The 13,254-nt window shown below is 44.1% G+C and overlaps 1 protein-coding gene across 1 annotated transcript in view; it reads right to left on the minus strand.

Annotated features, from left to right (window-relative positions):
• Nucleotides 1-13,254, minus strand: part of COX10 (cytochrome c oxidase assembly factor heme A:farnesyltransferase COX10) — a 103,170-nt gene that overhangs the window by 12,357 nt on the left and 77,559 nt on the right. Inside the window, exon 6 of the mRNA XM_048075955.2 lies at nucleotides 2,312-2,544. Coding sequence (XP_047931912.2) covers nucleotides 2,312-2,544 — 233 coding nt within the window. The remainder of the gene's footprint in view (nucleotides 1-2,311; nucleotides 2,545-13,254) is intronic.

Genomic DNA, 13,254 nt, shown 5'->3' on the forward strand with positions numbered 1-13,254 from the left:
AGGCTACGAACCGGTGTGGTGTAACACTTGGCTACCCCCCTCAAACAGTAATGAAAGGTCTGCACTTAAATACTGTTTTCCCTACAACCAGCAACGTGTACAACAATGTGGCTGCTGTGAGAAGATTACAAGGAGAGAAAATCCATAATGAAATGTAAACTCAAAAAAGGCCAGTTAAGCCGGGAGCACCTTCCTTCTCATTAGTTTTCTAACTCCCTTCCTTCACATTCCTCTTTCTTATTCAGTGGAATAATCAATCTTTTTTTTTTTTTTCTTTTTAAACGAGGTGCAAATGCATTTTCACACCTCTACTTAAAACTAGGTTAAGTCTCCAAGCTAATTACACATTATTAATGAGCTCAACAACTGTGGGTAGGCTGGTGAGAGAAGGGATGCAGGTCTGCACGTCACACGTGTGTGCGTGAGGATGTACGTTTGTGCTCCAGGTGGGATGGAGTCTTCCAGGCGCTGAACTCTTATTTTGTAGTAGCAAGATGCTTAAAATTTCTTTGACTATTAACCAAGCTGCCTGGCCCTGCTGACACGGACAGAGATGGCTGCAGAAAGCTTTAGCTACCCAGAACAAACAATACAACAGCAGGTTATGCACCAGCACAGATCACCGTGTTCTGGCAAAGTCTGCTTTAAAAAGTTGTCATCTTCCACTGACTGCATCAGTGGCAGGGATTATCCCCTCTGCAGCACAGCATGTGCACACCATTAGTTGCCAACAGATAGGAAAAGCTTGCATGGGACACGGATGGTGCTCTCTGCTGCTTGCTGCACAGGGACAGAGTAGCTCTTGAAATAGATCTTGAAGAGCAAGTTCTAACTTGATGATAAAAGATAATTAAAGATAGCAAACACCACTGCCAGTTTCCTTTAGTGAAGTGGGCTCTAACGGCAGCGGTTTAGCTCTAAAGAAATGCCTCCCGGTGAGCCGCAGCTCTTCGCTCCCGGCTGGACTTTGCAGAGGAAGCATGGGCACAAGAGAGACATCTTACAGGATCAGCTCTGCAATGAGATGCCAAAACCAACACAGGAATTCCTAAACGTCCTCAGATCCAGGGTCTACGCCACAGCAGCCAGAATGATATAGTTCTTAAAAATATGCATTCATTTTGCTTTTAATTCATTCTCTTTTTAGAACTACAGAGCTTCTAATGATGTTTGTTACGCACTCCTTAACGTGAGACACTACACATGCACATACATATCATTTATATGTCTAAATATAAAAAAAAAGAAGATTTTCAGAGACGTAAATGTTTGTACAGAAGTAGTACACACAACTATCAAAACAAACAACCCCCTTCATCCTAGCTCTGGATTAGATCTGTATCGGAACATGTGTACACAAAGCCAGTACAGCCTGACGTTTATAGCAAGCATGCAGCATAAATGAAGAATGGCGTGCTATGGATCTTGCACAGATTCAGATAACTTCTGGTTAAAAGCCTTCTTGTTGAAAGTATTATTCAAACCTTAAATATGCCACGCTGTGGGATGAGTGTGTGCTAAAAAACCCTTAACAGACCTGCTAATTGAACTTCATGAGTTTCTTCAGAATACAACTATGCAGAATATAACTATAACCACTTTGATTCTTTAGTTTCTAGCTGGCAGGAAAAACAAGCCCTAATTGTGTCAGAGTTTAGCTGCTGAAGAGATCAGTGTTTTATGAGGGATGTAAAAATGGTTCACAGTTACTAAAATAGAATTTTTTGTTTGCTTTTCAAGGAGGGGGGAAAGGAACATTTATAACTTAAGAGTCTAAAAGTGGGCAATTAAAAAATACACCAATAAATTAGTCTTCCTAGGATATTTTCTGGCTTGGGGAAAGACAGTAGTAAACACATCTGGGAATTTTCCTGCTGAAAGCTCCTGACTTGTAAGTCAGATCTAAGTGGGTATGGTTTTAATCCCAAAATTACATGTTTTCTTCCATGCAAACCCCACTTGCAAAGACGCTACTTTCCTTCTAGATTTTCTTTTCAATATGACCTAAACGCACATTTTATAAGACATATTCTCCTATCAGCTCGTGCTTACCCCTAAAATGCCCCCATAAGGAGAATGATGCCATCATGTCTACTTCTTCAGCCCTCCCGGTACTGTGCTGCACGAGTTTATATTCCACCGCAAACAGTGGAACAGATCTACTTTTGAAGCAGAGTCAGGCCAACAAGCATCAAGAATGGGACTTGGTAAAAATCATTACTTACTGCCTTTCGTGTAGGTACATTTAGGTATCCCAAAGACAATACTGACAACGGCTTCCCCCCGACGCGAGCGTGGATTTCGCACTTACCAGCATCAAGACTACCAGTAGCTGCAGTCCAGCCCATGACGGGGGGAATGGCACCGACGACAGCTCCCACCCACGTGTTGGCAATGCTCATCCTCTTCATGGGTGTGTAGCAGCACGTGTACAGGAAGATGTTGAAGGCTCCCAGGGCGCCGGTGAGAGGGTTGACTCCCAGCGTCAGCAGGGCGATCCCCGGCACCCCGCAGGACGCAGCGAAGCACACGGCGAGCAGGGGGCTGCGGGAGGAGAGCCGGGGCACACGCTTAGCACAGGAGCCTGTCTTAAAGAGTTGTTAGTGCCCCCCTCCCCTCGCTCTTCCTCCCACTCCTCCAGAAAGCTAAGATCAGATTTGGGTTCTTTTTTAGGGATTTTTATTACTCTTCCAACTCCAATTTTCACATCTGTCCCCCATCCCAAGGCAAGCCTTTCTAAACAGTCAAGGCAATCTTGCCATAGGTTTGCAGCGATAGGTGATTCTTTTGTGACCAAATTAATTTAAGCTATGCAGGTCAATAGCCCGCCCGTAGAATCGGTGCTTCCAGCAGATCATTTTCTTCTATCCTAATAGTAGTATGTTTTGACCTCTGGAAAAGGCACTCCGTGTTTAGAGTGAATGAGCACGGTTGCAGCCTGCCAGATTTTTAACTGACTGAAATTTTCCAAGGGATCTTTTGGACGAAATACAACAGGGTTAGACACAAAATTAGGAAGCATTTAAGAGGAAAAGAGTACATTCAATCATTTTGAAATTATGCTAACAGAAATAAAGTATTTTTTGGCTTTTCAGAAAACAGCTGAATTCTCCATTCATTCCATTCTCCCATTTAGCTTGCACGCTCTGCTAAGCAAGGGTAGCACACCAAAGCAATTCCGGTAACAAAACCAAAATTAAAACTCATCTGCTAAGTGTAACTGGAATTAACTGAAGATATTTTAGGTTTGCCTGAAAGAACCAAACAATAAAGATGCTAATCACTTCTGCTGATTTCTACTGCACAAGAGCCGAGCGAAGGCTGGAAATTCCTGTTAAAATCTGTAAGAAAGTGGCTGAAGCTGTGTAAACTTCTGCTCATAAGTTCCACAATAAACACCCAAATACGATGAACAAGGATTTTTTGTTCAGCTACCAAACCCACACTTCGCGGGCAGCAAGCACCATGATGCAACCCGAAGGAAGCCTTATTTCTGTTCCCTTGCCCCCGATCAACATGTTTGCTGCTGTGGAAATCTCTTCACCTGTGCTTGTTCAAGGGCATTTGGTAAAACGGGAAGAGAACCAAATGCCACTAAGAGGAATAATGTGGTGTGAGAGACCTGAGGAAAATGCCATTAACTGTGTCGCATTAAATAATCGATGCAGCTAAATACACACTTTTAGTCCTACATATAACAGCAAAAAACACACGTGCTCGCAGCAATGTCTCTGCGTGAACTTTAACTTTACACGTTTTGTCTAATTTTAAACTATGCAGCCTTTGTATTCTACCATTACCCTGCCCTCTGGCTGAATCCTTAACCTTAAATACGTGTTGCAAGCACTGCTCCAACCCTCGTAAGGAAAATTTGCTGGTGGGGATGAATTTTATGTGAGTTTTATCAGCAAAAAAATCCTCCCGTTCCAATTTTTATTTTTAAAACCTTCATCAAACCAATACTGTATGGAAATCCTAAATAACCACAAGAACTAAAACGAGCAAACCTCACACCAAAGATCTGCCTTCAATTTAAATTAAATTGCCTGAGTCGACACATCCCAACATTTTATCCAGCTTTTCAAATCCATCGCTGGATTTCAGGTTACAGAACACGTTCACGCTCCGTGGGCAGCTTTGGGGTCACGAAGGTAGCCCGGATCGAGGCCGGGCCCCGCCATGCTGAGCAACGACAAAGCCATGTACCCAATCTGAGAACGTTTCCGTGAAGGTCCTGTGAAAGGAGCCAGACAGAGCTGTGCCCTTTGGGTTTGCAGCTAGCGGTGCTCTTTTGGGGAAAGGCAGCAAAACACCACGTGCACAGCAAGCTGCCTCAGCGCGGCCTACCAGTGCTATACTTTCCAGACGTTCCCCCTCTGCAGTGAAAGCCTGACTGGGTTTGGTTAAACAAATCTATCTTGACTGATTCCTGACTAAAATACCGTCAGGCACACAGATGAACACCAGGCTGGCACAATATGTGCTCCAGAGGCGACAAAAGACCAGCCTGACCCTGCGAGGCCCGGTGCCCACGTCCGCTCCTGTGGGGAGCGCAGCCCTCAGTGAGGACACAGCGTGACCTAAGGCAGCGAGCACTTTTCTTGTTAAGCGAGTGAAGACCCATCTGCATCTCTCCAAATCAAAGGGGCGCCAGGCACCACGAGCCGCTGACGGAGAGGCGGACACCAGCACTTCACCTCTCCTTGGGAGAGGGAAGGAGGAGGCCAGGCCCTCCATGGGGGATCCAGTCACCGCGGCCTTCCCTGTGGCAGGAGCCCCGCAGGGCCAGCCCTGGCACCACTGCTGGCGGAGCCGACCAATGGATCAGAAAAACCCCGCTACAAAATGCATCTTTATAGAAAGGGAAGGGTGAAGTTACGTGATTGAGACCTCCAGAAAAGGTGTGATGAAAACACGTTTTTGTTTCTTGGTTTCTTCATTTTTGCTTCTTTAAAAGGAAGCTCCTGAAGGCAGTTTGATCGTGTCTGTATGTGTCTGTACACAGTCCCACGGATCTCAGGGGAGGGCATCAAGTCAGCGATGGCTGTTCTTCACAAGCAGTCAAAGTGTATTACCTTTAGACATCTAGAAAGTATCCCATTTTCTACTTCTCTCCAGTGTTTCCTTAAAAAACAAGGAACTGTAAAATTCTTCTAGAAGAGTAATTGTGTGACTGACAAGGACCTGCATCAGAAACTCCAGCTGAGATCAGAAACTCAGACCGTGGTCTGATGATTCCGCTTTGTTATTTCTGCCCCATAAAACTCTTCCACATTTCAAAGACACTGCACTCAGAAATTAGGACCCTGCTTTCTTGGTGAGACATGAGGCAGAGGAGAATTCAACTCACTCTCCCAGAAATATGTCATCTTTATAAGGTCTAGGAGAAGTATAAGCAACTCCTCATTGGGAAAGAGACAATATTTGAGGAAAAGGTACAGAGCTTTCAGTTACTGATGCAGTTTTTACTGCTTCAGTGACTTGAAGGATTTTAGGAAGGAAAGACTTACCACAGGTTTCAATCTCAGCAGTGTAAGGGTATTCTGATTTCTAATAGCTTATGGTCTCCTAGGGACCATGATGTACCTCCATGCCTACGTATGTTCTGTGAAATCTCACGGATGTGGTGTGGTGCTCATCGATCTGATGCATGCTCCCTTCTGTGCCTGTGTCTCTCAGGAGATCAGGATCCCAGTCTGGAGCAGGAGAAAGGCCACGACGCTGAGCTGTCACCAGATTCACCCACGACCTACAGTCCACAACGTGCCCCCCACTACAGCCTTGTGCCATCAGGCAGCGCAGTGCACACCGCAGGAACACAGGTAACGGAGAGCCCAGCACCAGGGAATTCTCACGTGGTGGTCAAAAGTGGATGCGGGGTCTCTGCTGGTTTCCTTCATCCCGAAACCATCCATACAGTAAGTGCAGGCTGATGACAGACGCTGGTGCATAAGCCTCATTTCACTTGGGCGTTCACTTATGCTGAGGGAATCACTCCCATGGGAAAAAAAAGGGCAATCTTCCATTGGAAAATTGGCCAAGAAGCTAGCTGGGAAAGCAAACATATTGAGTAAGAAACTAGGTTTTATGATGGATTCTTGGGAGGAGTTGGTTTCAGTTATTTGGCTGATTAAAATCAGGCTCTGGAAAAATACTACAAGTGCCAAATGAGTTCTCTTCAAATTTCAATGCTAAAATACCCAAGTATGTCACCACATAGGACACCTCCTACAGGAAAACCAAAAACTGGTAGTTCTGCCTCATCCCTCTCTTCTCCTTTATTGAGAATGCATATGTCAAAGTCTGCCCAAGGATACATCTAAAAAAATTGCATGTTCAGCTAGAAGCTCGGGAGAGAACTTCAGCTTGAACAGTGAACAATCAAACCCTTACGAATCCAAAGAAAATCTGATGAGATTTCATTCCTGTTCAGTTTGAGGAGGAGAAGGAGGAGAAGGAGGAGAAGGAAGAGGAGAGGCAGAGGAGCATGGCTCAAGGACAGCCCGGAGCTGCTGTGGGGAGCGGGGCGCAGGCAGGAGGAACCCCTCGCACACACCACCCCGAGGGACCCATGCGAACCCTCACTCATCATACAGCTGACGGTGACTTCAGGACACAGCAGCCTGTTTTAATTCATGTGCTATGGCATCATCTTTGAATCTAGGTGCCACTTACAGATGAGCTGGTTATACATATATAATGATCTCGCACATGTGTGCATGCAGCATATTTATTTAACAGGCTCCAGAGCCACGGGTAATAGTACTTATTGACTCACAGCATTACTTGGAAAAATTGAAAGGGGAAAACAAATTAAAGCATTTGCTCATCTATAAAATTAATGTAGTATTTTACCTATTTCACAGCAGCATTAGCAAGCTTAATGTCTATAAAGATCAATAGCCTCACTACTATGCATGCTCTTCTACACTATCCTTGGCATTTTGTGAAGATCACTATCAAAGTACAGACAAAGCTACAATTAAAAAAAACAGCAGTATAAAAAAGGTGATAAGGAGTTTAAAAGCAAATTGTATTTGGAAAAAAATATCTAGAAACTACACAAATTTTCCCCTTAAAACATATCAACATTCAGAAATATGAAAAATTCCAGTATCAGCATCTAACACTTCAACCTAGCTCTGTGAATATACTGACACTCATATACAAATACAGGCACAAAGCCCCTATGAATTCTGAATAGGTGCATTCAAGCTATCAGCAGTTGTATGCAATTCATGTTCAGATGTTATGTAAATACATAAGAAACTTAATTTGTGACCTTGTGTTAATGGGAAATTGGGCACGCAAAACATATTTGCATAAAAGCTTAAGCTTGAATCTAAGTGTCCATTTAAGATTGCCTGCATATTTTTCAGGTGAAGCGTAAGTGCTTATATTTGAAAATTAGATTCAAAGCCCAACACAGAAGGTAATAAAACAAATTCTCTCTTCTCCCTGTCTGTCAAAAACCTTTTATGGAAACATCACCACTTCTAAAAAGGCAAACTGAAAAAAACCCACCCAAACAACAAAACAACGGCGCCCTTTTGTTCTGCTGCAGCATGCATAGAGTACCTTAATGGACTGAAACATTTAAATTCCTGGTTGGTATTTTGTATTAGATCTTATTATTATTGACAACAGTTCCTCGAGCCACAAGGCCAGGGATCCGTTCTGCCAAATGCAGGATGCAGAACTAAAATCTATGGGATGGGGATGGTGAAGAACAAAGCGTGGGGGGCAAAGGCTGGACTTCGCTGGGGCAGGGGCAGGGGCAGCACCTCTGCTCCCCGGCCACCCCCAGCCAGGTTTTGCCTCCCGAAGGTGATCAAGTCCTTTGCATCCCAGGATGGGTTTCCCATTTCCTCCAAGATGCAGGCTCAGCAACACCACCGCGCTTCTCCCCTCGCTTGTTTGCTGCAGCTGCCCCCAGAAACGGGGCTGCCTGAGCACCGGCTTCAGCATCTCCCCTTGTGACAGGTAAATGAGATGATCAAGGTGAGACTGATGCCTCAGATTGATCTCAATATTGCTACTATGGACGTAAATTTCATCTGCATATAGTGTCAAAACAATTTGTCGTAATAAGAAGAGGAAGAGCCTGAACCAGCCTAGCACACAGATGGGTTGAAACTACTGGGAGCTCTGCAGTTCTTTGGCAGAACAAGAGCACAAGTGTGATTTGCATCTCTGCAACTCCATTTCGCCATCGTGGTCTGAGATACGAGTCCAGTGCACGAACACTGTTCCAAAGCCATAATTAAAATCGTATTTTGGGAATAATCATCATAAATTGCTTATTATTACTGGAATCTGTAGGTACTAAAAATGTCCCCCGACTACCCGCCTGTATGAGGCTGCCAGAGGAAGCCCCCTCTTTCTAACTTTTTCCAGGTCAGCAAGAAATTATTAAGGCTTCTGAAGCCATTTCCAAGCTCAGACAAAAGCTGCAGACTGAGGTTTTTGCATTTTTTCAGCAGCGACGAGAGGCGACACAAACCAGAGCAGAATTCACTTCTCTTCAATTCTTTCTGCAGCCAGGAAAGCTCGTTTCCAGAGGGGAGGATGTCCACAGAAATCTCCAGTACAAACCATCACCCTCCGCAGCTGCTGATTTAGTTGTGCTCATCTCTTGGCATCTTCTTGGCTCCTGTGGCCAGACAACACTGAGAGTTGCCAAAAGCCAGTCCCCGGGTAGGAGCTGAGCCTGGATCACCACGACTGTCAGGCGGTACTGAGCTATGGCTTGGCCACCTCCCGCAGCTGGAGGAGCACCAGCAGGGGATTTTCTTTTTCTTTTTACAGGATCAGCACCCGAAAACTGCTGAGCCCTCAGCAGTTTTAAAACTTTAAAACTTTCTGAGATCCAGCAGGAAAATTAAGGAAGGCCATCAATTCTGGCAGTTACCCTGGCAATCCCATCCCGCTTGGAAGGGCAACGAGGAGCTGAGGATGTTACGCACTGCAACAACATATGACTGTATGAAGTCTTCCTGCTCCTAGGACTTAGGTAATGGGGAAGAAAGACCATCTCCTTCCAGCACACATCTGGACTGTGTTTGCATAATTCCCAGCTCTGCTTCCCCAGATGGACAGATGCCTGAAACCGGCAGTGGGGTTGTCTTCTGGCACAAGTGCCGCAGTCAGCTGACAGCAGAAAATGAGCCAGAAAGCTGCAAAAGGCACATTTTGCCCTGAATAGCAACGGTAGCTTCCCTGAAACGATTTTGATGGGAGGCTAAAAAAAACACTCCGACAGCTTCTAAGCTCAAAGTAAGGAACAGATCATTCAAACCCAATCAGTAATCATGGCAGACAACTGAATGATGGCAATCTACCAACAGTGAAATTGAATTTTAACTTTCCACACAAATCCTTTCAGGCTGCATATTTATATATTTAGTAATAAAAACCATATTCATGACCATTGTCAGCTGTAAAAGTTATATAGTAATAACAACAATGCTAATGGAAACTGAAACTGGAACAACATTGTCTGGATCAGTAGCTTCATCACTGATGATTTTTCTAAAACAATTCTAATTTTTTGCAAAAGATATTAAACCCCAGAAGGGTCCTCCAGATAGATTGGGCTGCAACGACAGGAAAAACATTCACACTGTGGGCTGAGATTTTAAGTCAGAGTGGTTACATGGGGATGCAGGATGGCCCCTAGTCAGCACAGCCTTGAGACAGCACATCTTTTTTACATACAGCACTTCTAGCATGACTAGCAAAATGTTTTCATATTCAACTACAGCTTTCAATTACAGATTTGATTCAAGGAATAGTATTTCTTTCCAACTAAAAGGAAAAATAGCTTTAGCACTGGCAGAATGCATGTGTTGCCAGACCCCATCTCTCTTTCATACAGACTCGACTCAGCATCAGCCAGCTTTACCAAACGCAAGCAACCTGCGCTCCCCCTTGTGTGATACCATCTTCCCTGGGTACATTGTGGCTGAACATCGTGAAAGGCCCCCAAACCTGCTGATTAAGGGTAACTTGCAAAGTGCCAAAACTACGTTAAACTGAACTGTATCTATCAAAGAGATAAACTTGAACTTACTTAAGAGAAAAACACAGAGAAAGCTGTTAATACACATCCATTTATTCTCTCTCAGTCATGCAAGAGAGTCCATGGCTCATGACAAGGGCTGGACGATGATTGATTTTAAAACTAAAATATGAAACTTTTAATTGGGAAGTCAATTTTTCCACATTAGCTCCGAGCACCAGAATATGGGCTTGTCTGTCATTTACTACCGAAGACTGACAAGATGTCCTTTAGGAGGCACAAACAAGTGGGAGCCTTGTAAGCCTCTTTTTGTTGTTTCCTTAACAAATTACTTAACGTTGTCTTCACAGGTACAGAGCAGAATCTTCATTCTGCCGGGGTTCAGCCTCTGGTCTGAGCTGTGAGCAAACTTTGGCCTGGTGTCCCATCCCAGAGGATGTGCTCCTGCAGCAAATCAGGTTCTGCAAGCACTACAAGAATTGGATATCAAATTCCCTTTACCTGGGTATAACACTACCCTGGATTTTAAGATAACAGAACAGACTTGTTGTAATGCTGCCTGCTAATTTGTTTTTGCTGGTTTTGTATCCGGCCAGTTTTTGTAACCGGATTTTTGTAATTCAGTTTCTGGTAATAGCTATGACAAAGATGTTGATAACCTCAAATTGGACTGGACTTTTCCCCAAATGTAACAATAAAATAAGGTAAAATAATATATATATAAAAAAATATATATGAGAGTTCTACAAGTGCCTTGTAACACAAACTCTGAGCTGCGGAGGAATGATGTCTCGCTGTCTCGAGGGGAGGTAGGCAACTTGCACAGTGCTCCTAAGGAGCTGGGTTAGTGGGCAGCATTTAGGCACTCTCAGAGGAGGAGCTCAGCCTGCCCTTACAGCACAGCCTCTCCTGATAAAGAGTTTACAGCCCTCAATTTCTAATGCACCTCTTTAAAATGCAAATCCCTTCGAAAGGAGCTGCCCCTTCTGGAGGCGCTAGGACATGTCCTTTGTCCCGGGGTCAGGCCAGGCCCATCAGCACCAAGCTGGTGGCGTTGTGCAAGGCATCCGACCGAGAGCAGGGCGACCAGGCAGGATTCAACCCTGAGCGATCCCTAAAGATCCCAAGGAAAGCAACGCAGCGAGAATTTGGCATATAAAGAGCTCAGTGCTGGGTAAACTCATAGAGCTGGCTGGATGCTGTCAGGGAGCTGCTTTCTGCAGCTCTGGCACTAAATTGCCGACCACGCTCTGGCTTTGCTATCCAATATACTCATTCAGAAGTCTACTTAGTGTAAATAAATACAAACCAGGATAAAATATCCCATGTCTGTGTCAATTCATTTCTCTCCCAATGAAGAAACAACCCATGCATGGAGCCCAAGCCTCCCTGTCAGGGCCGTGCATCGCCATTGTTTAAAGGAGTAATTGACACTGTATTTTAACCAAATTGGAGGCAATTAGCTTCCCTCGCTCCTCAAGAATCTGAGCTGCAGATGTTCTGTCTCCCTTGCCAGAGCCAGGGACTTTAAAACTATCATAAACAAACAGGGCTAATTTAAAAGAATCATTTCATCTTGAAAGGGACACATCTCTCTCTTTTACACTTGCATAAATCAAAATTGGCTCAATTGATTTTGCTGGAAGTTTCCAGAACGATGCTACGTTTATGCTGAGACGAGGTAAAAGAGTTTTCAACTCAATTGCAAAAAGAGAAACTGGAGTCCCACACCTGGTATGGAGCTTTTTGCTAAGCACATCCTGCTCTCACTTTACCGCCGTAGCTCCATGCCAATGATGCCAGGATCTGTTTTTTTGCTGCTCACAGGTTCAGGTGTCTGCAGGAGGACTTGGACCAAGGCAAACACAGCACTGGGATGAGACAGCCTAGCAAACCTGGGGACACTTGCAGTTTGTTAACACCATGTTAGCTAATATTCAACGTTTGCTAACATTCAAAGTGAAATAAAACTTTTTATGCTGCCCTTTGTTATTAAGCAGAAACTTCAGTTGGGCCCTGTCATTTCACTCGAGGTAAAAAAAATTAAAAACGAAGAGGACCCGTACTTACAAAATGTTTATGCTCTCATTACATTCGCTATACACACCAGAATGCTAATCATAACAACCCTGAGCAACCCTGCCGAGCGTTAGCGCGCTCCTTGTTGTATGTCTTTGTTAGGTAGGAGTGAAAGGGTGACTAATAATATTCACAGCTTCCCCGCAGTCATGAAAATGTAAATATTTTTTTAAAGTGCTTACAAGACAAACCTACAGTAAATTTGAAAAATGTGCCCCATAATATTTAAACTAAATCCTCCTCTTTAACCTAACAAACCTAACCTTACAACATGGCAGTTAAGTGATCCATTCATTTTATTTCAAAATCTCAATTCTCTCTTCATTTAAGAACCGGAGGCCAGCTGACAAACAGAATGGATAATATGTTCTCTCCAGAAACATTTTTCTGTGATTTAGAGTGATTAAACCTAACACATGCTTCTGCTGAGCCTTCAGCCAACGCTCAGAAAGCAGCGAGTAAAGAAGTCTCAGGCCAGTTCTCAATCTCGTTAAGATAGGGAAAACTGAAGTTTTAGAGGATTTATCAAACTAGTCTTCAAAAAAAAATGTGAAAAGTTAGCCCAGCCATTCTTGTTTGTGAAGTACAGGATCACAAACTCTAAATACATTCCTGGGAGCAATGAAAGTGAAGGAAATAAGTTACTCACTGCATCCAGAGACAGCAGGACAAGAAGCAGTGGTTTGCAGCACGAGGACCCAGGCTGCAGACACCATTATTTGGAAGAGCACCTGAGCAGATGAGCCTGCCCAAGTGGAGGTTAGGCGAGATCCTGCCTGTCTGTCTGCAGTTCCCTCTCCAACACTGTAAGCACGCATTCAATGTTCACTGATCATTTTAAGACACTATAGCACGCTCTTAAGTACTTGCCGTGTATCACCTGAGACATGAGCACTACACATTCTGGTGGCCACTGCTACCATGGAGAACTTCTTCTAACTCAGTAATTCCTTTGTTCAAAAACAAAACCTGTGTTTACCCTTCCAAGCTACCCTCTCTTTGCTAGTTATAATCTAGGTATGGCTAGACTCTGTCAACTGCCAGAAGTTGTCACCGACAACTGCTGAAGTTGTCACCGTCCCATTTTTAACCTATGCCGGTTAGGATCAGTGGCTATCAATTCTGCTAGGATCAAAGGTACCGAGAATGTAAAA

The sequence above is a fragment of the Anser cygnoides genome, chromosome 19 (assembly GCF_040182565.1).
Source record: "Anser cygnoides isolate HZ-2024a breed goose chromosome 19, Taihu_goose_T2T_genome, whole genome shotgun sequence".
Lineage (NCBI taxonomy): Eukaryota > Metazoa > Chordata > Aves > Anseriformes > Anatidae > Anser > Anser cygnoides.